The sequence below is a fragment of the Aquarana catesbeiana genome, linkage group LG03 (assembly GCF_042186555.1).
Source record: "Aquarana catesbeiana isolate 2022-GZ linkage group LG03, ASM4218655v1, whole genome shotgun sequence".
In the NCBI taxonomy this organism is placed as follows: domain Eukaryota; kingdom Metazoa; phylum Chordata; class Amphibia; order Anura; family Ranidae; genus Aquarana; species Aquarana catesbeiana.
The window spans coordinates 183,843,172-183,868,964 of NC_133326.1; the positions used below are offsets into that span (position 1 = coordinate 183,843,172).

The following is a 25,793-nucleotide window of genomic DNA, read 5'->3' on the forward strand; positions in this document are numbered from 1 at the left end:
TTTTTTTTTTTCAATTTTTCACCTCCAGGTATGTGAATTCCCCCCATGCCTACTGGGACCTATGAAGTCCTGCTGGGATCTCTGCTATTGTGCACACTCCCATTTTAAACTATAGAACACCAAAGCCACTATCAATCTTTACTGAGGAAAAAGAGGAGCGTTTCACTGCCTGTAAAGCTTGTAGTTCAAAACGGGAGTGTGCACAAAGTAGAGACTCCCGTTCAAAGATCACGACAGACACAGGGGGCAGCCACATACCTGAAGTCAGGGAGCAGCTGGAGGACAGTATGAGGAGCAAATACATTTTTTTTTTTTGTTGTTGTTTAAAACACAGCAAGAGCATGGCATGCAAGTCCTGCCATCAGCATCTCAAGTTACAAAAAATGAAAATGTATATAAAACTTTAAGTAAAGGTCCTCTTTAAGAACAGGTTTACGGTTAATTATTGTGGGGGGAGGGATGTATTAAGTAATCAGGTGTGGAGGGGTTAAGTTTTACTGTTATGGATAGGTGTAGGGTTTTTTAGCTTTTTTCCCCACCTTAAGCATATCTAAACCCAAAAGGCGAAAAGGTTATATATTACAGCTTTCCTTAGATGTGCTGTCAGCTTTCATTTTTCAGGCCAAGAACATTTTCATCAATTGCAGGAAATACTTGTTGATCTTTCCAGAAAGGCAAGGTCATATCTTCTTTTGGGATGAACGGAAAGCACAACCATGCTCATCTTTCTGCCAAGATACTCCAACTCCTGCGAACTACCCAACTGCCCCCCCCCCCCCCCCATAATGGAGATTGAGAGAAAGACATGTTTGTAGCCCAAATCAGGACAGCAGCCCGCATAACTCCCTCCACAGATAGAGTGGAGTGAGCGAGTGTTGCTACCCTAGTACAGGAATAGTTATTTGCAAAATTACCAGGTAAAATAAAGGGAAAAAAGCCTAAAAAAGGAAAAGTATTGCAGCCACCAAATCTAAAGATTGGAAAGCTACCACATAGGACATTTTTGGATTATATGAACTTTGGGAGAGCTGCATATTTTTCACCGAGAACCACCAGTGCTGTACTCCAGGTGATGAAAAACTTTAAGCAGTTCAGCTTAAAATATAAGTGATTTGTGGTGTATTCTGCCAGGCAAAGCTCCACACCTAGAAATGCTACCTACAGAATGTTTTAATGTCAGAAGTGAATACAAGCGCTTTGGGCAAAAACCTTGCTGCGTCTTAACTCATGATCACCCTAAAGCTTAAATTAATTTAGACACAGCTGGCATAACTGAATATTTACAAGCTGAACAACTTTCATCTTGTCCATGCGAGTACATCACAGATCTACATTGTTCTTGTGCATCTATTACAGGTTTGCAACAAATTCCACGTGAGCAATTACTGCCTTCACATAAGCCAATCAATCATCTGGATTACACATATCTGACTCACGGTGTTTGTGACACATTCTGACATCCAGACGACACGAGACATACAATGTACAACAAATCATGACAAATCATGCACGTTACATTTTATATAGTCATGGTAAATAAAATCTGTGACTAGCCAATTCTACACCTTTGATTTTGAAGTAACCGTGTGGATGCAAATTTCAGGTCTGTCTATAGGTTAATCCTGCTGGTGACACTAAGTATTATCCCCAAATATGACAATTTACTACTCTGGCAATGTTACAGGACAGACTGCAGAATATACCGGTACTTTAGCAGCAAAAAGCTAGAATACTTAAAAGTGGTTATATTTTTTGACCTCGTCTAAATGAAAGGTCTGGCCATATTAAGGGCTGCTTGTTATGTACCACATAGCCATTTTTAACAAAACATTCAAGTTTGCATCTGGTAAACGGTATATTTGTACCTAAGGCAGAAACAGTTACCAGCTAGGAAAATACATCCCAGCTAAGTATCTGCTAGGGTCATGGTGGGGCCCTACAAATATCAATATTCACCAATCTGAATGTAAAGGAATGTAAACTCTTCCCCTCCACTGATGCATTCTATCCTAGATCTATGTTTACGCCGTCTTTATGTGCCTCAAGTCTTCCTCGCCCTGACCATTCAGACTCTTCTTCTCCTCCTCCCCCCTTATTCCAGACTTTAATGGGACCATCACTAATCGTAACCAGCCTTGGAACACAGCCCCATAAAAATCTGTCTGTGGAAGGGGAAGGCAGGTTAGGTTACTTCGGGGGCAAGAAGAGCAAAAGAAATAAATGCACTTTGTTTTAAATGTAGGTTGATAACTGTTGAAATTACCTCAAACGTCTGGGTACGGCCAGCGCTAGTTTGTTTTATTTTACTTTACTTTAACCCTTTTATTCTGGTCTTCTCTTGTCACCCTTCTGAAAAAGCAGCAGCAGAGTTAAAGAAGGGCAAGGTATAAGAGGAGTCACATGTCTGACAGTCCTTTCAAGTCCTGGCACCTCTGGGCCTTTGAGAGGCTTTTATTTGTCCTGTTTTGATCTACTACTATTAGGATGTGGATAGCTGTCCCTGGAACTGGTCAGATTTAGATTTATAGATAAGAGTCACAAGTCTCTCTTTCTAACCTAAAGCGGAATTCCACCCAAAAGTGGAACTCTCGCTTTTACGATCCCAATACCCTCCAGTGCCACATTTGGCACCTTTCAGGAGGGAGAGGGAACGGGGGGACATGTCTTTGACAGGTCCCCTTCCCCACTTCCGGAGATGGGCCGCGGCCTGATCTCCCTGAAGTTCGCCCCCCCCCTCCCCCCACTGCCAGGCCAATTGGAAAGCGCAGCAGGGAACCCGCTGTGAAGCCAAAAGGCTTCACTATCGGGTTCCCTTACCAGGAATGGTGGCGGCAGCACCCAGGAGTCAATCCGAAGACTGGCTGGGTTGCCGACATTGCGGGCTCCCTGGACAGGTAAGTGCCCCAATATTAAAAGCCAGCAGCTACAGCATTTGTAGCTGCTGACTTTATTTTTTTCACCCAGGCTGGACCTCCTCTTTAAAGTGATTGTAAAGGTTCACCTTGTAAAAACAACCTGTTCAGTTTGAAATAGAAATGAACACCATACCTCTGCCTTTCTACCCTTTTTCTTCTTTCTCTTTCCTTTTCTCCACCTTACGATTAAAGCTCATTATCAGAATTTATTTGACCTATATACACTCTACTTGTAAACAATATGTATAGTAGGTATAAATCATTTAAATACCTACAAAAGTAACTAAGGAAATGATATATATCTTTAATTTAGGTTTACGTGAACCCAATGTTTAATATTTGAAATTTCATGATATTTACCTATATAAACCCTACTGTAAAACAATGAGCTTAATTTATAGATCATTGTAAACTTACGTTATGTATCTTTATAATATTGTATACTCAATAAACTTCTTTTGACAAGGAAATAGAAATGAACAACATATTAAAAAAAAAAAAAAATTATAAAATACATTTTTTCCCTTTTTTTTTTTTAAATAAGTGATCACGTTCCCTCTGTTCTCTGCTGCTTAAGAGCTGGGGGGAGGAGAAGCAGGACACCAAGCTTCCCAGTGAATGGCTGTTCAGGGGAAGAGTGTCAGGACAAGTCTGATCATTGGAGAGCATGCAGCACTGACAACTATGTGTTCTCCTGCTTAGTGTGGTCAGTTTTTAATAGGAAAGGAGGGACTAGCAGGAACACCAGTGATTTCACACAAAGGAAGTAATGCAAAGAGAACAGGATACTTTATCATACAAGTACATGGTACAGCAGGCACAGATCAGGAATACGAAATGTTGGGGTAACAAATGCTTTAACATGCTGCCATGCCTTCCTTCGCTCTAGGCTCTTTACTAGCAAGTTGCAGTTCAGAATACTGCAAAGAAGATGCTACTTCCTTCTAGGTTCAATTCTTAGCGCAGTATTAAATGCAAAAGCAAACATTATGTTGCAGCTTACCAATTCTTAGATGTGATTTTTAGGCTCTCTTTATTCTACTTTCATCTGGTGATCCAGCCAGTAAGTCAGTTGTTTTTTCAAACAGAAAAACTTGCAATTACAGGGATGAGAGACCATTTAACACTGGTAGGGATGCTTAAAATGATCAGCTTTTATGTAAAACCTTTATCCTAAAAGAAAAAACTGTTCATAACTGATTATAAAGTATTAGCTGGAGTTCAGCTTTAATTTGTTACTGTATTTAAATATGCTAGTACTTACATTCTCTCCCCCCCCCCCCCCCGACTGATAATCCTGCTGTCCAAATGTGCCCCCTGCGCTCATTCATTAAGAGCGGTGCCTGTATAATACAGGACGTGTGTTACTGACCAGATCACCAGAGGAAAAAACACCTAAAAAAAGAAAAATTATACAGCTACCACATCTATTGATTGGCACGCTGCAATGTATTACTTTTTGATTTTGGGTTAAATACTGCTTTAAGAAGAAAAACCATGTCTAGTAGTAATTCAGAAGAATCCTGTACAAAAGGGCTGTATAAATGTATGTCCGGGGAAGCACAATATCCAAATTTCACCATTTAACCACATCATAACTCTTTGAAGAGAAGAAACGGTTTAAAATCCAGTAGTTGCCAGTTAGTTACTTCAGGGTGGTTAGCTGCAAATTAGCTGTAAGTAAATCTGAGTCCATGATATGCAACTTATGAAGGAGCACATTACCATGATGCTAAGGCATTCTGCTATTGTTTTAAGCTAGTCCGACGGAATAATACACCCTGACAGCATTACCAAAGGCAGAAAACCATCTTCTCCTGGCTATGGCATAATCTTATGTTGCTTATAGCTTTATAAAGACAAGATCCAGACATCCCAGTCACTATAGACATACATAATTTAATAGTAAACCGCTGGTTGTACAGTATCTCACGAAAGTGAGTACACCCCTCACATTTTTGTAAATATTATTATATCTTTTCATGTGACAACACTGAAGACACTTTGCTACAATGTAATGTAATGTAATGTAATGTAGTGAGTGTACAGCTTGTATAACAGTGGTGGCCACACAAATAGACACTTTGGGACCAATTTGGACATTTTCACTTAGGAGTGTACTCACTTTTGTTGCAAGCTGTTTAGTCAATAATGGCTGTGTGTTGAGTTATTTTGAGGGGACAGCAAATTTACACTGTTTAACAAGCTGTACACTCATTACTTTACATTGTAGCAAAGTGTCATTTCTTCAATGTTGTCACATGAAAAGATATAATAAAATAGTTACAAAAATGTGAGGGGCACCCCCACTTTTGTGAGATACTGTAAGTGCTTTACTAAAGGGCAACACTGTATAGACACCATATTTATATAAAAAGCATAAAGGTAATATATACATGCATCAAATTATCAGTGCAACTTGATATTTTAGGTAAAAGAAAGGAAAGAAAAACAAATACTGATGCCAAACAGAAAAAAAAACAAAAACAAAAAAAAACAAAAAACAAAAAAAAAAAAAATCTCAAACTTTAATCAAAGTCTTACCTTTTTCTGGTACCAAACTATTGCATCTGTTACTTTGGACGCCATTTATTCTAGACATTTGACATCTTAGGCTGCGAGGAAATAAAAAAGACACGCTTACTTGCTTGTGATCCGATGCTCTGATGATGTATGTATAAATAGCTCAGTTACCTGCACACTGAAGGGTGTGTGCGAGTACTTATATTACACTCTCCCTCATTATTATTTTACAAATGTGTTTCCAAGCGTGTTGCAACTTGAAAATTATAGGATCGACGTCAGAGAATATATAAAAATAAACTTAAGGAGAAAAAAATATGGACAACAACTGTGCTCATAAATAGCAATTTATGCTTCAAAAAACAAGACTGCAATAATAGCATTTGTCACATATACAGTAATCCTCTACTGTATATTTTTAAAAAATTCAAACAAACCAATTTTGTGAAAACAAACAGGGTAAACAAAAAGTGCTAAAAAATGTAAAGGGTCTATTCACACTGCTCTGTGTGTGGTGAATTGAATTTCAATTCATTGTACAGTGCCTTGGAAAAGTATTCATAGCCCTTGAAATTTTCCACATTTTGTCATGTTACAACCAAACATGTAAACGTATTTTATATGATAGACATTTACGTTTTTGGTTGTAACATGACAAAATGTGGAAAATTTCAAGGGGTATGAATACTTTTTCAAGGCACTGTAACTGTCTTACGGACTGAGGCTCCACAACGCATATATGGTGAGTGCACTTCATTATGCATTTTGGGAAAAGGGTAAGTTAATGCATGCTAACAAGTGTGCATTACCCACAGCAACTGGACGTTTTAGCGTGAATAGGCCTAAAAATAAGCTTTAAAAATCAAATATAATAATGTAACAAAATGCCATAACATTTAATTATCTAAAGCATATTAGTGACAACCAAGTAAACTGCAGAAATGTGAATTGTCTCCAATTACTGACTTTACATTTACAAAAACAGAATTAAAAATAATACGTCTCTTAAATTGTAAGCTCTAATGAGCAGGGCCCTCTGATTCCTACTGTATTAAAGTGTATTGTATTTGTACTGTCTACCCTCAAGTTGTAAAGCGCTACGTAAACTGTTGGCGCTATATAAATCCTGTATAATAATAACACATTTTCCAAAACAGATTTCTAACAATTAATATATTATGTTAAACTATGGCAGGTCTCATTTAGTTTTTTTGTCCTCTTGACTCCCAGAGATAACACGCCATATGACATCAGAATGTCAATGTAAGGTTATCAAACTTAGTGATGGTTTAAAACAGAGGTCCCCAACCCCCAAGCCCTGGACCGATAGCGGTCCGTGGCCTGTTAGGAACTGGGCCGCACAGCAGGAGGTGAGTGGTGGGCGGGCGAGCGAAGCTTCGTCTGTATTTACAGCCTCTCCCCATTACTCGCATAACCATCTGAGCTCCAACTCCTGGCAGATCAGCAGCGGAATTGGATTCTCATAGGAGTGCAAACCCTACTGTAAACTGTGCTTGACAGGGATCTAGGCTGCAAGCTCCTTATGAGAAACCAATGCCTGATGATCTGAGGCGGAGCTGAGGGGGTAATGCTAGCGCTTGGGAACAGCTGCAAATACAAATTATCATTTGTGAATACAAAGTAGACTGCACATAAGCAACACACTTTTGGTGTCCCTGTCTCCCGTTACCACAAGATGGAACCATCTAGTTGCAGGAAAACAAACTCATTGATTCTGTATTATTGTGAGTTGTATAATTATGTCATTACAAATTACAATGTAATATTGATAGAAATAAGGAGCACAATAAATGTAATGTGCTTGAATCATCCCAAAACCAACATGCTTCGTTCCTCTATTATGAGCAGAAGTCACTTCTGGCAAGTTCTCCGACACATGAGATAACATGAGCTCAATATTTGAGTCGGGGAGGGTGCTTAGAGGAAGATGAGCACGGAGCTTGTCTCTATTCAGACTACAGCTCTGCTTGTTCCTTCAGTCCTGTGGAGGAGGGGGGGGGGTGTCCCTCTCCTCCAATCAGCTCTCACACAGTGTAAGTTCAGTCTCCCCACCCCTATGTGCTGCTGAAAGATGGAGAGGTTTCTAACACGATCTGAACTTTTCAAAGAGTGTAGAAAGGGGAAGACAGCAGATATACAAGTAAAACGTAGCATGTAGGAAACATGCGGAACATGAATAGCACAGGCCATTGATGTGCTGCTCTATGTGCAACAAACGCAGTAAAAAGGTGCATTTCTGCACTTGGCAAAATGCGCATTTAGGGTACCATGAATGCGCTAGGTAAGCACAACACTTTTTCGTGCGTTCTGAAAACGCGCAGATGGGAACGAAGTTTAACAGCAGCTAAAAGGAAACGTTTTGAGTATACATACACTTTATAGGGTCCATTTAGAAAAATATTTGGTGTGAGAATGTATCAGCCATTCACACAAAAGTTGTAAATAATACCCTTGTGAATGTTTTAAAAAATATTATTTTTGGTGATCTAGGATGTATATTGTCTGGCAAATATAACTTCTCATAATGAAGGTGCAATGAAAAGGAGTGAGGGGAGTGGGGAGAGAGGGGAGTGGTGGCCCGTGAATGGGGAGGTGAACAGGAGTAGGTAAGTGATGAGGGAAGGGGGTGAGTGGGGATTGAGGGGAAGGCCAGCAAGTGAGGAACCAGCAAAAGGGGGAAGTGGGGTGGTAAAGTAAGGTGAGGAAGGTATTACCTGTGTGACGTGAGGTTGTGTGGTGTAGAGAGGGGAACACCGACCACACAATAGTGTGCCTCGAGCACCGCACCGCCCCAGGCAAACATATATAGGCGCCGCCGCGGGGAAGCCCGCTAACGTCAAGCACGCTGGGCACTAAGTGGGAGGAGCTCCAGCGGGATGCCGACCAATGATCGGCAGCAGCCTGGGAGGTCCCACTAAAGCCCTTGAGCATGGACACAACGCAGCGGGCGCGGCGCACGTCCGCCGCGGGTGGCGTGACGTCGTTGCGCAATGGAGGCAAGCCCCACCCCCTCACGCACACCACGGTGGGCGGGCAGGGCTGACAGTGCGCATCGCAGCTCCCGGTCAAGGCAGAGGCCAGACGGCCCCACCGGTGAGGCCAAACAACCAAGGGTAAAGCATTGGCTGGATATCTCGGGAGGAGGTTAGCAAAAATAAAACATGGACCACTAAGGTAGGAAACATGACGGGTCATGATGGAACTAATATAAATGGTAAAAACAGGTGAGGCTACCAAGAAATCAATGGGGGCAGAATAATAACAAATTATTGATAATATCAAGGTTAAATCGATAGAGCAAACCATGGTCTTCCATCCCTATTAATATGAACAGACAAGGGGAGGGGAAAATGGGACTTTAAATGAAATTGCGCCGGGTAAGGTCACACATTTCCATCCCTATGACTATAATTTGAGAAACCCACAAGCAATAGCGAGCGAGTCAAAGGAAAAGGGGTTGGGACTTTAAATGAAGCCAATGGTTTGCAAACTGACACATGAACGGTGGGTCAATGAGCTTTAATAAAGGTCAATACAAACAATGGTATCAAGCAATCTCAAGATTAACACTTGGTAAAATGTCATACAATAGATAGTAGCATTGATAACCAAAGATCAGCATAAGGATCATTAGCATTGTCACAAAAGGTATAGTAGGTAAGACAAATAATATTATAGGTATGACCAACATTACTGAGTAAAAACAAGGGACCACCAAGTGTCAGAATGGGTAAATGATTATTGCAGGGTAATGCCTGCCTGATTTCTGGCCTCAAAATCCTGTTAAAAGAAGCAATGGCATGTGTAACATGGGTTGGATGAGTAGAAAGACTGGTAGCTCGACGCGTTTCGTGGTTCACGACCACTCATCAGGAGCAGACACGTCATGTTTCTGAAATTGAGGATATTAAAATGGGTCAAAAGGTTGGAGTGGGTACAGGAGGGCAGGCTATCCCCCAAAAGAATTGGCTTTTGTTTGACTAAAACAAAAATACCTGAAGCTCTTTACAACATTTCACTTTTTCCACATTTTGTTATGTTACATCCTTATTCCAAAATGAACTGAAGCGGAGTTCCACCCAAAAGTTGAACTTCCACTTATCTGATTCCTCCCCCCCTCCAGTGCCACGTTTGGCACCTTTCGGGGGGAGCAGCCACCTGTTTTTTGAAAGGTACCCTGCCCCCACTTCCGTTGCACTTTGCTGAGGTATGTCAGGAGCTCTGCCCCCCTCCTCCTCCCTCTGCTGCCGGGCCAGTAAAAAAGCGCAGATCGCTTCGTGCATGTGCAGTAGGGTCCCGGCTATGAAGCCACAAGGCAATGGCGGCAGCAGCACCCGACAGCCGATGGAAACATCGGCTGGGTGCCGGCATCACTGGATTAGGACAGGCAAGTGTCCTAATATTAAAAAGACAGTCAGACAGTAGCTGCTGAGTTACTTTTTGGAGGGGGCAGTAGTCCACTTTAAATTCATTCTTTTCCTCAAAATTCTACAAACAAAACCCCTAAAATGACAATGGGAAAGAAGTTTGTTTGAAGTCTTTGCAAATTTATTAAAAATAAAAAGCAAAAAATCCTGCAAACCTGTTACATAGTAGGTGAGGTTGAAAAAAGACACAAGTCCATCAAGTCCAACCTATGTGTGTGATTATGTGTCAGTATTACATTGTATATCCCTGTATGTTGCAGTAGTTCAGGTGTCTAATAGTTTTTTTAACCTATCAGTGCTCCCCGCTGAGACCACCGCCTGTGAAAGGATATTCCACATCCTTGTGCTCTTACAGTAAAGAACCCTCTACGCAGTCTAAGGTTAAACCTCTTTTCTTCCAATCTTAATGAGTGGCCACGCGTCTTGTTGAACTCCCTTCCGCGAAAAAGTTTTATCCCTATTGTGGGGTCACCAGTAAGGTATTTATAAATTGAAATCATATTCCCTCTCAAGCGTCTTCTTCAGAGAGAATAAGTTCAGTGCTCGCAACCTTTCCTCATAACGAAGATCCTCCAGTCCCTTTATTAGCTTTGTTGCCCTTCTTTGTACTCGCTCCATTTCCAGTACATCCTTCCTGAGGACTGGTGCCCAGAACTAGACAGCATACTCCAGGTGCGGCCAGACCAGAGTCTTGTACAGTGGGAGAATTATTGCTTTATCTCTGAAGTTAATCCCTTCTTTAATGCATGTCAATATTCTGTTTGCTTTGTTAGCAGCAGCTTGGCATTGCATGCCATTGCTGAGCCGATCATCTACTAGGACCCCCAGGTCCTTTTCCAACCTAGATGTTGGTTAACCCAACATCCATTTATCCATCTATAGCATTTGTAAGTCTAGCGCATGGCAGAAAACAAGTGGTTTATCCTGGACCACCCTTGCTATGCATCATATGACCATGTGATGCACACCCGCAATTGAATTTGGAGGGAGAAAGTCTCTTTTGGATTCAGCGCACTGAAAGAGATCCGATTTGAGGTGCAAACACCTAGGATTACCAAAATGCAAGAACACTGCAAGACAGCAAGCACTGCCACAATCAAAGATAATGATAGGGTCATTTTAAAATAGTGGGTGGTTAGCTTGTTGTGGGCTCTGTGCTGCAACCTAACTGCCTAACACTATGATCAACCACTGATCACATTGCAGAGCCCTATACCTACTGTACGTAACATTTTAACCCTTGTTGTGGGTAATCAATAGCGCACAATAGCATGCAGTCCCTGAGCTGTAGTGAAATATATGCAGGAAGTGCAAACAAGTGCTTATGGCATAAACACTTTGCCATGGATACACAATTTATGTAACTGCACAACATATACTTTAAGTGAGGTATCGGACCCTTAAAGGAGACATACAATGTATTTTGAAATACGGTTCTAAAACAGGCAGAATTAGGGAGAAAATAAGCACAATGCAAAAAAAGCCAACATTTTGGAATTATAGGTATAAAACCTCCTAGACATCTTGTAAAAAAGATGCTAACAAATGGAAATTATAATTATGGCATGAACTCATAACTAGTAATCTAGTCAGAGTGTTTACAACACATCAGCCGCGTACCATAGCTACAATGTACTTCATAAGTAGTGATGACTTGCTGTACAGAAATGTGTCCAGCCTGAAGAGGACAAAACCTAGGCCCACATTAATCCACACTGCACAGTACTCACAAACACATCTTACGCTCTCCTGTTCTGTGAGTGCAAAGGCTAGTTCACACGGGTCGAACATAAAACTGTACTCCTGTGGAAGACCGCATTTACCACCACGGGGATGCACAAGTGTTTCATGCATCCCCACTGCTGTCAATTGGGATGCAGCAGCTGCACGCACACAGCCACTGTTCCCGATGAGACATTCTTGTGGGTGAATGGCCCTAAAACGCATCCTGGATGCATTCCCAGAAGGAAAACCAGGCGAAGATGGGAGCGCCCAGGACCAGATGGCGCAGTGCTAGAGGGCTTCGTCTGATAGGCAAGTCTGCCATAATGTGTGAATATGCAGTGCATACTAGCACAAATATGGCATAAACCACCTGGGGACCCATTTCATTTAAAAAAAAAAAAAACAAAACAAAAAAAACAAACAAAAAACAAACCACTTGATACTTATTACGTTTGATTTAGAAAGTGATACCAGATCAAATATACGCGTTTAAGTTTTTTCCCCATACAAGAATCAGAACATGACTAAGAGTCGAACATGAAAAAAAGTTCAGAGTTGCACAGAAATGGAAATTGACAGGTTTCAAGGGTGCGGATAAAGTCTCTCTCTCCGAGGAGCGACAAAAAAACATATATACACAGCACTGTGCAAAAGATTTAGGCAGGTGTGAAGTAATGCTGTAAAGTAAGAATGCTTTCAAAAATATAATTTTCATTGTTTATTTTTATCAATTTACCAATCAATTTTTATCAGTTTTTAAAGAAACTCAGCAAGAAGGTTGTGCCAAACATTCTTGGAGAACTAACCACAGATTTTCGCTGGATGTAGGCTGCCTCAAATCCTTCGGTCTCTTCATGCAATCCCAGACAGACTACATGATTTTGAGATCAGGGCTCTGTGGGGGCCATCACTTCCAGGACTCCACGTTCTTATTTACACTGAAGATAGTTCTCAATGACATTGGCTGTATCTTTTGAGTTGTCCTGCTGTAGAATACATTTTGGGCCAATCACACACTTCCTTGGCATGACATAGGTATCTGCCTGTATTTCTCAGAATTGAAGATACCATCAATCAGGCAGTGTTGAGGACCGTAGACAAAGTGGTTGGCCAAGGAAATAAAATGCAGTAGATGCAAGACATCATGCCTTCTTCCCTTCGACATCAGAAGATATCCAGCAGTGCCATCAGCACAGAACTGGTGGAGACCATTGGGACCCAGGTACACCCATCTCCTGTCCAGAGAAGTCTGGCCAGAAGTGGCCTTCATGGAAGAATTGCAGCCAAAAAGCTATACCTCCGATGTGGAAACAAGGCTAAGTGACTCTATGCACAAAAACATAGGAACTGGAGGGCAGAAAATGACAGCAGGTGCTCTGGGCCAAGGAGTCCAAATTTGAAATATTTGCAGAAGGCAGTTTGTTCGCCTAATAATGAGAGTTTGTGGCCAACAGCGAAGCATGGCGGAGGTTTCATACAAGTTTGGGGATACATTTCTGCAAATGGAGTTGGAAATTTGGTAAGGATTAATGGTCTCCTCAATGCTGAGATACTTATCTATCATGCAAAACCATCAGGGAGATGTGTGATAGACCCCACCTAAAATTATTCTGCAGCAGAACAACGACCTCAAACATACAGTCAATGTCATTAAAGGAGAAGTTCACCTTTTGTAAAAAAAAAAAAAAATAATAATATAGACACATACACACACACACACACACACACCTTTTTACATGTAAAAAAAAAAGTGCATTTATTTATTTTTGTACACTGCGGCCTTTATAATGCACCTGTGATCACCAGATCATCGGTGCAATGCCGGGATCCTGCCTACATCTGTATGTATGTGATGGGGCAAAGTTGAGCTGCTATGAGTAAGCACTGGTATAGCGTGAAACGTGTTAGTGGGTTACCTCACTTCTCTGCTGCTGCTTTTCAGATGTTTTAACCATTTTGATGTGAATCTTCTTCTTTCTTTACATTACACATCAGCTGAGAGCTGGGCAGGCACCTGTCTTCGCTATTCGGCGGAGTGTTTGCTGGCTGACCTGGAGTTGCATTTCCTTTTTATTTGGGTTTAATGTTGCTGCCTAGAGGATCTATGGACACTGGCAGTCTTGAAAAAAAATGTTGGCCAGGCTCCTGTATAAACCCCACCCAATAACCATCATGCTTTAATTTTTTAAGTAATAAATTCAGATGTGTGGATCCTGTGTGCCTCAGTGGACTAAAAAAATAAATAAAATTTGTACTTACTCTAAATTCTTTCCTTATTGTCCATTAAAGGACAGAGGAATTAAGAAGAGTTAAGGCCAAGGAGGCGCATGACAGCTCCTGAACGTATCTAATATTTATGTCTGACAGATTTATGGCTCTGCTGGAGCATACACTGACAATCAGGGCTGTGAGAGAAGAGAGATAGGCACACAGAGCAGCTATGCCCATCCCTCCCTTCTATGCCCATCCAGAGAAGCATTTGTATTTTGTAAAAGAGTTCACATAATTCAAAGGCTTCTGTGACTGGGCATTAGGAGGGGAGGGGCAGGAATAGCAGCTGCACCGATTCTAATGTTGATGCTTAAACCTGAAGCATCACTGTTGGGCTTCTGGAAATATAGCGATAGCCTCTTCCGGGAGTGCAATAAAACCATCAGACACAAATAATGGAGATAAGTCCAGGAGAGGTCACGCACCGCCTTAGACTTAACTCATGGGGTGCCTTCACTTCTTACAAAGTAGCCGAATTCCTGAAATTCAGCTTTAATACACTTGAGATGTCCAAAATCAGTTTAACTAATGGGTGAGCAACAGCCACTGACAGAACTAGGAACTGTCTGCAAAAACCAGGAGGGACCAACACCCAAAATTGAACCAAAAGAGGAAAAGTTCCCTACAGAATAGGGGAACTGCTAACGACCCAGGGGAGGTCACAGAACTTTACCCAAATGCTTAGACCAGCACAAGAACAAAAACAAGGGGAATGACAGTGTTTCTCAACTCCAGTCCTCAAGGCGCCCCAACAGGTCATGTTTTCAGGATTTCCATTATTTTGCACAGGTGATTCGATTAGCTTCACAGCCTTAGTAATTACCACAGCCGTTTCGTCTAAGGGAAATCCTGAAAACCTGACCTGTTGGGGCGCCTTGAGGACTGGAGTTGAGAAACATTGACTTAGAAGAACACAACAGTAGAAACGGAGTCAAAGGAAAAACTGGACAACAGGTCCACAACGTAAGACCAGCTGGTCTAAGGATGGCAAACGCCCAAGCCTTAAACTTGACTCTAGACATTGAGGGGAAAAAAAAAAAGATTCCAAAAGGGAATAGGAGATGTCTAAGACAGCCATGCAATGGCATATGAAATAAACAAGATAAATAATTATCACATAGATCTCCAAGGGGATGATCAAGTACAGTGGTACCTTAAATTACGAGCATAATAATTAGTTCCAGAAGAATGCTTGTAATCCAAAGCACTCATAAATCAAAGTGAGTTTCCTCATAGGAGTTAATGGAAAATCAGATAATTTGTTCCACAGTGACTGCTATTGTATGTAGTGCCATGTGGCCAGAGGTGGCGGGGGGTGGGTGTCAGAGACTCTCGGAAACACTCAGACCTCGCGTTTCAGAGTGTCTCAGTGTCACCGGCGCCCCGCACCTCTGGCCAAATGTGGTACTGCACACCCCAGAAGCTTGAATCATGCTTGTCTTGTAAGACAATGCTCGCAAACTGAGTCAGGATTTAAAAAAAAAAAAAATTGCTTGTATTGCAAAACGCTTGTAAACTGCGTTACTCGTAATCCGAGGTATTACTGTACTTTATTCGTCTAAGACAATTCCCAAGGTACCACCTTACATCAGAGAGGTACCCACCACCAAAACAGATAGGAGTGGAAAAACAACTACTGACTGACTATTGGTGCAAACAAAAAAGTACTAAAAGTGGACCTATCCACAAAGGGCAATTAGCGGTGTTACTAGAATCTGACAGGGAAAGACCCCTGCAGGTCCGGCCTACCTGCTCTTGGATATTGGACATACAATGACCTAGCAAAGTGTCCATACCCAGGAAGGGAGGGGAGGAACCTTAGCCAAAGAGCTAAGAACAATCACCTGATTGTTGAGGAACTTCTCCTAGAGGCTGCAAATCAGCCTTAGTAGGCTGTCTTGTACCATGGGCCCCTTCCGAGGGAAACTTAATCTTAGCCCCAATCGAACTCTAAACTGTAATACATATATATGGACTACAAAGAGACCCCCTCTCTCCCCCTCCAGGGTGGGAGTATGGTGCTCCCCCCAATACCCAGCACAATCTTTTGCAATAGGTTTCCGCGTGTACCTCTCTAGAAGGCAGAATGAGAACCTGCAAGCTCGCTATCAAAAGGCACAAGCAAAATGCACCTCTTCTGAACTTGGCCAGTCACCCAAGCTTTAAGCCATAAGATTCTACACATATGCATAGAAAGTAAGGCCATTCTAGAGATCTGGCAGAACACATTCACCATGGCATCTACACAAAATAGAAGGGCAGAGGGCAAGAACTGTAATCTTGGAAGAAAGTTTGGGATTATCTATATCAGAAGAACGCTATTATTTTTCCAGCCCAGTTTGCCATAGTCTGGGCAACTGAGAAGGTGGCTATGGCAATTTGAAGGAGAGAAAAGGAGAGTCTCCACACGCCTATCCACTGAATCCATACTCCGTACTCAATAGACAAAGTAGAATGGTCCTTCAGTTGGAGAGTGGCAGGGCTCACAGTGGGGACAGGCCATTTCTAGTGAAATCCTACATTCATGGGATAAAAGGAGTCAGTTGTGAGGAGGGGTGTATAACTTCTCTGAGTTCGGCCAATCATAGTAGGCCTACTCTGCCTAATCCAGGTAGGAAGAGAGTTTCTACATAAGGTCTGTTTTTGTGCTCTTAGGAACATGGTTGGGGGAAGAGGGTAGTATCTATTCAGAGACTAGTACACACATATCAATAAGTTCACAGCAGGGCCGAAACAACTAACCGATTAATTGACAACTAATCGATTACGAAAAGTCGTCAACTATTTTTAATCGTCCGGCCGATTAGTTGGCCGGCATACAAAATGCATTATTTGTTTACATATCAGGAAATACAGTGCAGCACACATACAGCTCAGTACACTATCCATGCATGTCAGCAAGTGCCTGAAAACTTGTGAATGTATGAGGAGCAATGCCTCATGGGGACATGTAGTCCTGGGCAGGAAGTGAGTGGTTCTAAAGTCATAAGTTTTTGCTATAGGGGCGCTCTATATTATATACTGTACAGCTTGCTACTGGGGCACTCTGAGGGCAGGAGGAGCCAGAAGCATCAGTGGGGGACCCCAGAAGAGGAGAATCAGGGCTGCTTTGTGCAAAACCATTGTACAGAGCAGGTAATTATAACATGTTTGTTGTTTAAAAAACAAAAAATTACTTTAAAGACTCTGTTCAGGGAAGATAAGCATCTGAACCCGGTGGAGGCTGACGGACTGGAGGTTATATATGGCATTACAATTGCATTTAAAGTAAACTTTTACCAGTATTTTGCCTAATATTTAAAATGATCATATCCATTTAAAAAAAAAAAAAAAAAAAGTCTCAGCTTTTAGTACTACTTTAACCACTTCAGCCCAGAAGAATTTACCCCCTTCCTGACCAGGCCATTTTTTGCAATACTGTGTCGCTTTAACTGAGACGAATGTACCAGAACAAAATGTACGTCCTTTTCCCACAAATAGAGCTTTCTTTTGGTGGTATTTGATCACCTCTGTGATAGATCGGGCACTTTTGACACTTTTTTTTGGGACCATTGACATTTATACAGCGATCAGAGCCAAAAATAGCCACTGATTACTGTATAAATGTCACTGGCAGGGAAGGGGTTAACACTAGGGGGCAATCAAGGGGTTAATTGTGTTCCCTAGGTGTGTGTTCCAACTGTGGGGGGATGAAACTGACTGGGGGAGGAGACCGATCGTTTTTCCTAAGCATTAGGAACAACAGATCAGTCTCCTCACCCGACAGAACGTGGATTTGTGCGTTTGCTGTCACTTTGACTTATGAATGGGTTGAACCAATGAAAATCAGGAGGAAAACATTTCTTTATGGCAAAACTGTTGCATATTTAACTAAACCACACTCTTAGGGTGCATTTACACCGGCTTGTCCGTTTAACGGACTCCGCTTGCTCAACTGGGGCTCGCTCCACTGATCCCTACTGAGCAGGCAGATGACAGGTCCGTCTCTACTCATTGTGCTGAAATGGACCTGTCAGAGTCCTGCTCTCCTCTTTAGGGAGGTCGGATGAAAACAGACCACCTGTCCATTTTTATTCGATCTCTCATCCGATCCGCCAGACAGATGGAAAAATAGGATTTTCTAACAGCTTACCTGTAAAATCCTTTTCTTGGGAGTACATCATAGAACACAGAGCCTCAAGTATTTACTTAGTGGGTTATAGCTACCTTCAGGTGTTGACACTGGCACACCCAATACAGGAAGTTGACTCCCCTATATAACCCCTCCTCCTTCCAGGAGTACCTCAGTTTTTGTAGCCAAGCAATCTACTTACACCCCATAAAAGAGAGGGGCGGGAGCTCTGTGTCCTATGATGTGCTCCAAGAAAATAATTTTACAGGTAAGCGCTTATAAAAATCCTATTTTCTTTATCGTACATCATAGGACACAGAGCCTCAAGTATTTACTTAGTGGGACGTCCCATAGCAATGCTACTTGAGAGGAGGGAGACACAACCTGTAGGGCACCCCCAGACCTTGAGGGGTTATACTGCTGCCTTTAGCACACTGCGCCCAAAGGCGATATCCTCATTCCTTTTTACATCCACTTGATAAAATTTCATGAATGTATGGACCGAAGACCAAGTTGCGGCCTTGCAGATCTGAGCAAAGGAGGCCTGGTGACGCACTGCCCAAGAAGCACTAACCACTCTGGTAGAGTGCACCTTAACTTGAAACGGGGGAATCTTACCCCTTAAATCATAAGTTTGAATTATAACTTGCTGAATCCACTTAGCAACAGTGGATTTCGACGCTGCCTGTCCTTCTTTAGGACCCTCTGGCAGAATAAATAAGACATCAGTCTTACGAATCTTTAACCTCCCTGGCGGTATGATTCTGTCTGGAATTTTGTGCTGAAAGCGGTACAATTATTTTGCATGGAAATTTGATGCTATGTATTATAGGCCTGCAATTCTAATGCCGCGTACACACGGTCGGACTTTTCGTCTACAAAAGTCCGACAGCCTGTCCGACAGACTTCCTACGGACTTTCGGCGGACTTGCAGCAGACTTTCTAACGAACGGACTTGCCTACACACGACCACACAAAAGTCCGACGGATTCGTACGTGATGACGTACACCGGACTAAAATAAGGAAGTTCATAGCCAGTAGCCAATAGCTGCCCTAGCATGGGTTTTTGTCCGTCGGACTAGCACACAGACGAGCGGATTTCGGGGTCCGTCGTAGTTACGACGTAAAGATTTGAAGCATGTTTCAAATCTAAAGTCCGTCGGATTTGAGGCTGAAAAAGTCTGCTGAAAGTCCGGAGAAGCCCACACACGATCGGATTACCAGCCAGCTTTAGTCCGTCGGCGTCCGTTGGACTTTTGTAGACGAAAAGTCCGACCGTGTGTACGCGGCATAAGTAATTACTTAAACCTGACCAAACAAGACTCTAGTAGACATCCCAGATGTGATAAAGTTTGAAACACAAAATCATGATTTTAAATTTTTAAATAATATAATTTTATTCAATAATGTAATACAAACTAAAGAAATTTGTCAGACAAAGAAAATTCAATAAACATCCTGAGTGTGATAAATTTTAAAGCAAGGTACAGCACACAGTCCCACGTCACAATCCGGACAATAGAACTTGCTTTCTTTTCTGATTTTTTTTCCCTTGTCATCTCTGTGTGAACAGCAAACCACACACATCCTGGTAGGTGCTGCCTTTTTTGCGGTTGGCGGTATATAGTCCATAAAGTGCCGACCTGTTAGGCGTTCTGGGTTGGCAACACCAACAGCACGTCGTCCAGGTCTGTTCGCATCAACTGATGGCATCTGGTGTTTGGCAAAAATCTGCTCAGCCACCTTCCAGATAAAATCTGAATGAACAAGAGGCCTGTCACTCCCTGCTCGGTACAAGATGTAAGCGTTCCAAAGGCATTGTTCCAGAAGATGCCTGAAAATCTTTTTGTAATATTTTTTCTGCTGTTTCCGCATAGTTGGATAAAAAGTCATTGCCTGATCGGCTCGGTCGACACCTCCCATAGTGCAATTATAGTCTATGACGACTTGCGGCTTCAGCACATCTTTCCCACCTTTTGTGTGGACCGTGGCAGTGGAGGTATTGTGCACAGTGCTCATGAGACACACGTCCTTCTTGTTTCGCCAACGTATTGCCATCATCTTACCCTTCTGCCAGGCAACCATTTCTCCGGATTTAAGTTTTTTCTTTCCAAACATAGATGGCATGTCACGTCTGTTAGGCCTAACTGTACCATAGGCATCCGTCTTGTTTTGGATCAAAACCTCAAACAGTTCCGGCGACGTATAGAAATTGTCCATGGTCACACAATATCCCTGGTTCAGTAATGGCTCCAGCAGTGTAAGGACAGATGATGTGGCCATCCCATAATTGCTGTACCTGGGGTTGAACTTCGTGCCTTTACCGGTGTAAATGACCGAGTTCCATATGTACCCAGTGGATGACTCGCAGAGCATGTATGATTTGACGCCAAACCGCGCTCTTTTGGATGCAATATACTGGATCCAGCTTAGGCGTCCTTTGTAGGCCATCAAACTCTCATCCACGCTGACGTCCCTTTCTGGCACGTAGGCCCGCTGGAAATTGTTCCCAATAATTTGGCATACCTCCCAGATTTTTTTTAGCTTGGGCGCAGGATGCGTGGCCTCATCAAACTCTTCATTGTTAGTGAAGTGAAAATATTTCATGATGAGGGAAAAACGGTATTCGGACATCACAGTACCAAAAACGGAGTGGCCAATAACTTGTTGGTGGTCCAGTACCATTTCTGGCGTGGTTTCCCCACCACCCCCTGAAGAATAATGAGTCCGAGAAACAGCCAGATGTCCTCTTTAGTCACCGGTTCCCACCTTCTGCTTCGGGAAAACCTGGCATGCAGCGTAGCGGATTGCTGCTGTTGGTAGCGATTTGTCTCTATGACAATTTTTTCAATTACCTCCTCTGTGAGAAATAATTGCAGGTATGCCAGAGGGTTGCCACGCTCAACTTCGACCTTCATCCCAGGTGATCCAGTGAAGGGAAATCTTGGGGGCGCTACCTGGTCCGTATCGCACTCAATAGGGCACCAAGTGCGCACATCGCTGATGTCAGGTGCAGGATCATCACCGCTGTCATCGCTGTCACTTGTCAGATCGGTGTCAGGCGACAAATCTCCCCACGACTCACTATCGCTGAGTTCTGGGAGCAACTCCATGTCGCTGTCGCTCAACTGCTCCAAAGGCGATTTTGTAGCGAAATGGCGCTTTTTGGATTCCATCTTATTATATTTTATTGGAGGCAAGGGGCACTGGGGCAAGGGGCACTGTATCAGTGAGATCTGAGATGATACAATGTAATCCTCTCAGATTACACTGTATCACCTCTTTTTATAGGTGTGTTATTGTGTTTGAACTTTTGAACTTTTTGAATTTCCCGCCTAGTTCCGCTCCCGTGCGCCGCTGCTGCTCGCAGGGAACGGAACTAGGAAGTGAGATGCTGTGATCGCGCTGGCGATCACAGCGGAGCACAGCCGAGGACAGTGGAGGGCATCGCTGGAACCCAGGAGAAGGTAAGGGCTCCGCTGGATGCTCTGCAATGTTACCCCGAGCGTGACTCGGGGTTACCGCTCCTGACAGTAAAAGTCAGACCCGAGTCACGCTCGGGATTACCGCCAAGGAGGTTAAATAGATTTTCACTGCTCTCACTACATCAAGACAATGTAATGACTTTTCTTCCCTCGAACATGGTTTTGGGAAAAACGATGGCAGGACAATATCTTCATTCAGATGAAAGCCTGAAACCACTTTTGGCAAAAAGCCTGGACGAGGGCGTAACACCACTCTGTCCTCATGAATAATCAAATATGGCTCTTTACAAGAAAGAGCAGCCAATTCTGAAACCCTCCTTGCTGAGCATATAGCAACCAAAAATATCAGCTTCCTAGTCAGAAGGACTAAGGGAATATGCTGCAATGGTTCAAATGGCTGTTTTTGTAACACTGACAGAAGTCCCAAGGGGTTAAAGGTGATTTAACTGGTGGATTAATCCGCATCACCCCTTGCATAAAACCCCGGACTAAAGAATGCGTAGCAATCGGTCTTTGAAATAAAACTGATAAGGCCGAGACTTGGCCCTTAACCAGTTGCCGACCGCTGCACGCTGATGGACGTCGGCACAATGGCACGGGCAGGCATAAGGACTTACCTGTACATCCCCCCCCCCCCCTCCGGTGCCTGCAGCGGTCGGATTCAGGTCAGGGGTGATCAGAGGTGAGGGGGAGGCCACTCATTCGTGGCCACCCCCTCGCGATTGCTCCTGGCGAATTAAATGCTTCCTCGGCTTCTGTAAACAGAAGCCGAGGAAGTGATGTCATCTCTCCTCGAGCCGGTCTTTTCGTTCCGGCGCCGAGGAGAGAAGACATCAAGTAAGTTTGCACCAACACTACACTTCCAGTAGAACACGCAGGCACACTTCACACCCCCATCACCCCCCAGTCACCCCCCTGTACCCCCTGTCACAGTGATACCAGTAGCAGTTTTTTTTTGCATTTGTGTCAGTTTGTGACAGTTATAAGTGGTAGGGCAGTTAGGGTTAGCCCCCTTTAGGTCTAGGGTACCCCCCTAATAAAGTTTTAACCCCGTGATCACCACCCGTCGCCAGTGTCACTAAGCGATCGTTTTTCTGATCGCTCTATTAGTATCACAGGTGACGCCAGTTAGGGAGGTAATTATATAGGCTCGCCGTCAGTGTTTTATAGCGACAGGGACCCCCATATACTACCTAATAAAGGTTTTAACCCCCTGATTGCCCCCTAGTTAACCCTTTCACCAGTGATCACCGTATAACTGTTACGGGTGACGCTAGTTAGTTTGTTTATTATAGTTTTAGGGCACCCGCCGTTTATTACCTAATAAAGGTTTAACCCCCTAATTGCCCGGCGGTGATATAAGTTAAGTTTTTAGGGTCAGATAAGGTCTGCGTCGCCCCAGGCAGCGTCAGGTTAGTGCCAGTACCGCTAACACCCATGCACGCAGCATACACCTCCCTTAGTGGCATAGTATCTGAACGGATCAATATTTGATCCAATCTATACTAGCGTCCCCAGCAGTTTAGGGTCCCCAAAAACGCAGTGTTAGCGGGATCAGCCCAGATACCTGCTAGCACATGCGTTTTGCCCCTCGGCCCAGCCCACCAAGTGCAGTATCAATCGATCACTGTTACTTACAAAACACTAAACACATAACTGCAGCGTTTGCAGAGTCAGGCCTGATCCCTGCGATCGCTAACAGTTTTTTGGTAGCGTTTTGATACAGTCGCTAACAGGCAGGAGCTTTTTTGCCTGTGAGTCTCACTAGTGTACCACTAAATTTAAAGCCCAAAATGGCAAATCGAAGGTACACTAGTGAAGAGGCCTACACGTTTCTGAGCATGACAGATAGTGAAGAGGAAGTCACTCATCTGTCAGATTCAGGCTCGGAATATGAACCTGTAGACAGCAGCGGCTCCATGACAGATAGCTCTGACGACGGAGTTGTGGTCCCTGCCAAGGTCAGGCGTACAAGACCCCGAACTTCTTCTTCTGTCCTTGATGTGCAAGAACTGCAGGACCCTCGTTTGGAGCAGAGCAGTACTAGCGCTGCTATTCCTTCTGGTGAACTGGCAAGCACCAGCGGCCTAGTACACCCTGGTCGTACATCCAGCACTGCAGTAACACTTGGTGACATGGCGAGTCCCATAAGTGCAGTTCAAGCTGGTGAGGTGGCAAGCACAAGTAGTGTCCCGCTGCCACCAAGAAGATGAACACAGGCCCGTCGTGCCCATAGTGCCCTTCCTGCTGCATTCGCCAATCCCAATTGGGAACCCACCACTTCTGCAGCACCCGTACTTCCCCCATTCACTGGCCAACCCGGCATTCGTGTGGAAACAGTTGATTTTACGCCACTTTCGCTGTTTTTCACAGAAGATCTCTATAAATATATTGTGGACCAAAGCAATTTGTACGCTGGTCAACACATCGCCACTATTCCCCAGTCCTCCCTTGCCAGAGATTGGAAACCAATTACGGTTTCTGAATTTAAGATTTGTCTGGGCCTTTCCCTCATCATGGGCATAACTAAAAAGAGTGAGTTGCGGTCATATTGGTCCACTGACCCAATTCACCATATGCCCTTGTTCTCTGCCTCCATGACCAGGGCACGATACGAGCAGATTTTGCGGTTCATGCACTTCAACAACAATGAACTCTGTCGTCCTCGTGGAGATCCTGAATACGATCGGCTCTACAAAATTCGACCCCTCGTAAACCACTTCAACCAACGTTTTGCAGACTTGTTTACTCCCCATCAAGTTGTCTGCGTTGAGTCCCTGATTAAGTTTTCTGGCCGCTTGTCATTCAAACAGTACCTTCCCAGCAAGTGTGCCAGATACGGGGTCAAGATGTATAAGCTCTGTGACAGGGCCACAGGCTATACATGTAGTTTTATGGTTTACGAGGGCAAAGATAGTCACGTAGAGCCGACAAACTGCCCTGACTACATAGGAAGCGCTGGAAAGATTGTGTGGGACTTGGTGTCACCCTTATTCGGAAAGGGGTACCACTTATATGTGGACAATTATTACACGAGGGTGCCGCTTTTTAGTCACCTTTTTGATCATCAGATTGGAGCACGTGGCACCGTGCGACCTAATCGCCGGGGCTTTCCCCAGCGGCTTGTAGATTCCTGTCTTAGGCTGGGGGAGAAAGCCTGCTTGCAATGTAATAATTTGCTCGCTATGAAGCGGAGGGATAATAAGAATGTTTTCGTTCTTACCTCCCTTCATGCAGACACGACGGTCCAAATTACTACGGCGACTGGTGTTGTGGAGAAACCCCTCTGTCTCCACGAATGTAACCTCTACCCAACGAGCCCCCCCAAAGAAAATGTATCTGCAGAAAGCGCGGATATAGACGTGACACCCGCTATTATTGTCCCTCCTGTCCTGACAATTCTGGTCTTTGCATTGGTGAATGTTTTGAACGCTACCATACACTAGTTGAGTTTTAGCGTAGGGTACAGCACTGCACAGACTAGGACACACTTTCACAGGGTCTTGCAAGATGCCATCGCATTTTGAGAGACCCGAACCTGGAAACAGTTACAGTTATAAAAATGACAAAAAAAAAAAAACACAAAAAAAAATAAAATAAAAAAAAAACAAAAATAGTTGTCGTTTTATTGTTCTCTCTCTATTGTTCTGCTCTTTTTTTACTGTATTCCAGCTTACCTGTAAAATCCTTTTCTTTCAATGGACATCACGGGACACAGAGCCACTGTAATAACTAATGGGTTATGTAGGTACCATTAGGTATTGGACACTGGTCACACCCTAAGCAGGAAGTTCAACCCCCTATATAATCCCTCCCCTTCCAGGGATACCTCTGTTTTGTAGCAAAGCAATATAAGTGTATTAGAAGAGGGGCGGGACCTCTGTGCCCCGTGATGTTCAATCGAAAGAAAAGGATTTTACAGGTAAGCTGTTATAAAAAATCCTATTTTCTTTCTCGGACATCACGGGACACAGAGCCACAGTAATAACTGATGGGATGTCCCAAAGCAATGCCAACTGAGGGGGGGGAAATCGCAACCAAGCAGGGTGCAATCAGACCTGAGGACCTTGTACCACTGTCTGCAGCACACTACGCCCAAAGGCGATATCCTCATGCCTTTTCACATCCACCTGATAAAATCTGGTGAATGTATGGACTGAAGACCAGGTTGCGACCTTGCAGATCTGAGCCAGAGGCCTGGTGATGCACTGCCCAAGAAGCACTAATAGCCCTTGTGGAATGTGCCCTGATCTGAAACAGAGGAACCTTCTGTTTCAAACCGTAAGCTTGAATAAGCAATTGTCTAAACCATTT

The 25,793-nt window shown here is 43.5% G+C and overlaps 1 protein-coding gene across 2 annotated transcripts in view; it reads right to left on the reverse strand.

The window, feature by feature from the left end:
- Positions 1-25,793, reverse strand: part of PHTF2 (putative homeodomain transcription factor 2) — a 250,240-nt gene that overhangs the window by 157,186 nt on the left and 67,261 nt on the right. For both annotated transcript variants that reach the window (XM_073619589.1, XM_073619588.1), the window contains exon 2: positions 5,460-5,530. In XM_073619589.1, the coding sequence (XP_073475690.1) occupies positions 5,460-5,504 (45 nt within the window). In that variant the 5' untranslated portion in view covers positions 5,505-5,530. The remainder of the gene's footprint in view (positions 1-5,459; positions 5,531-25,793) is intronic.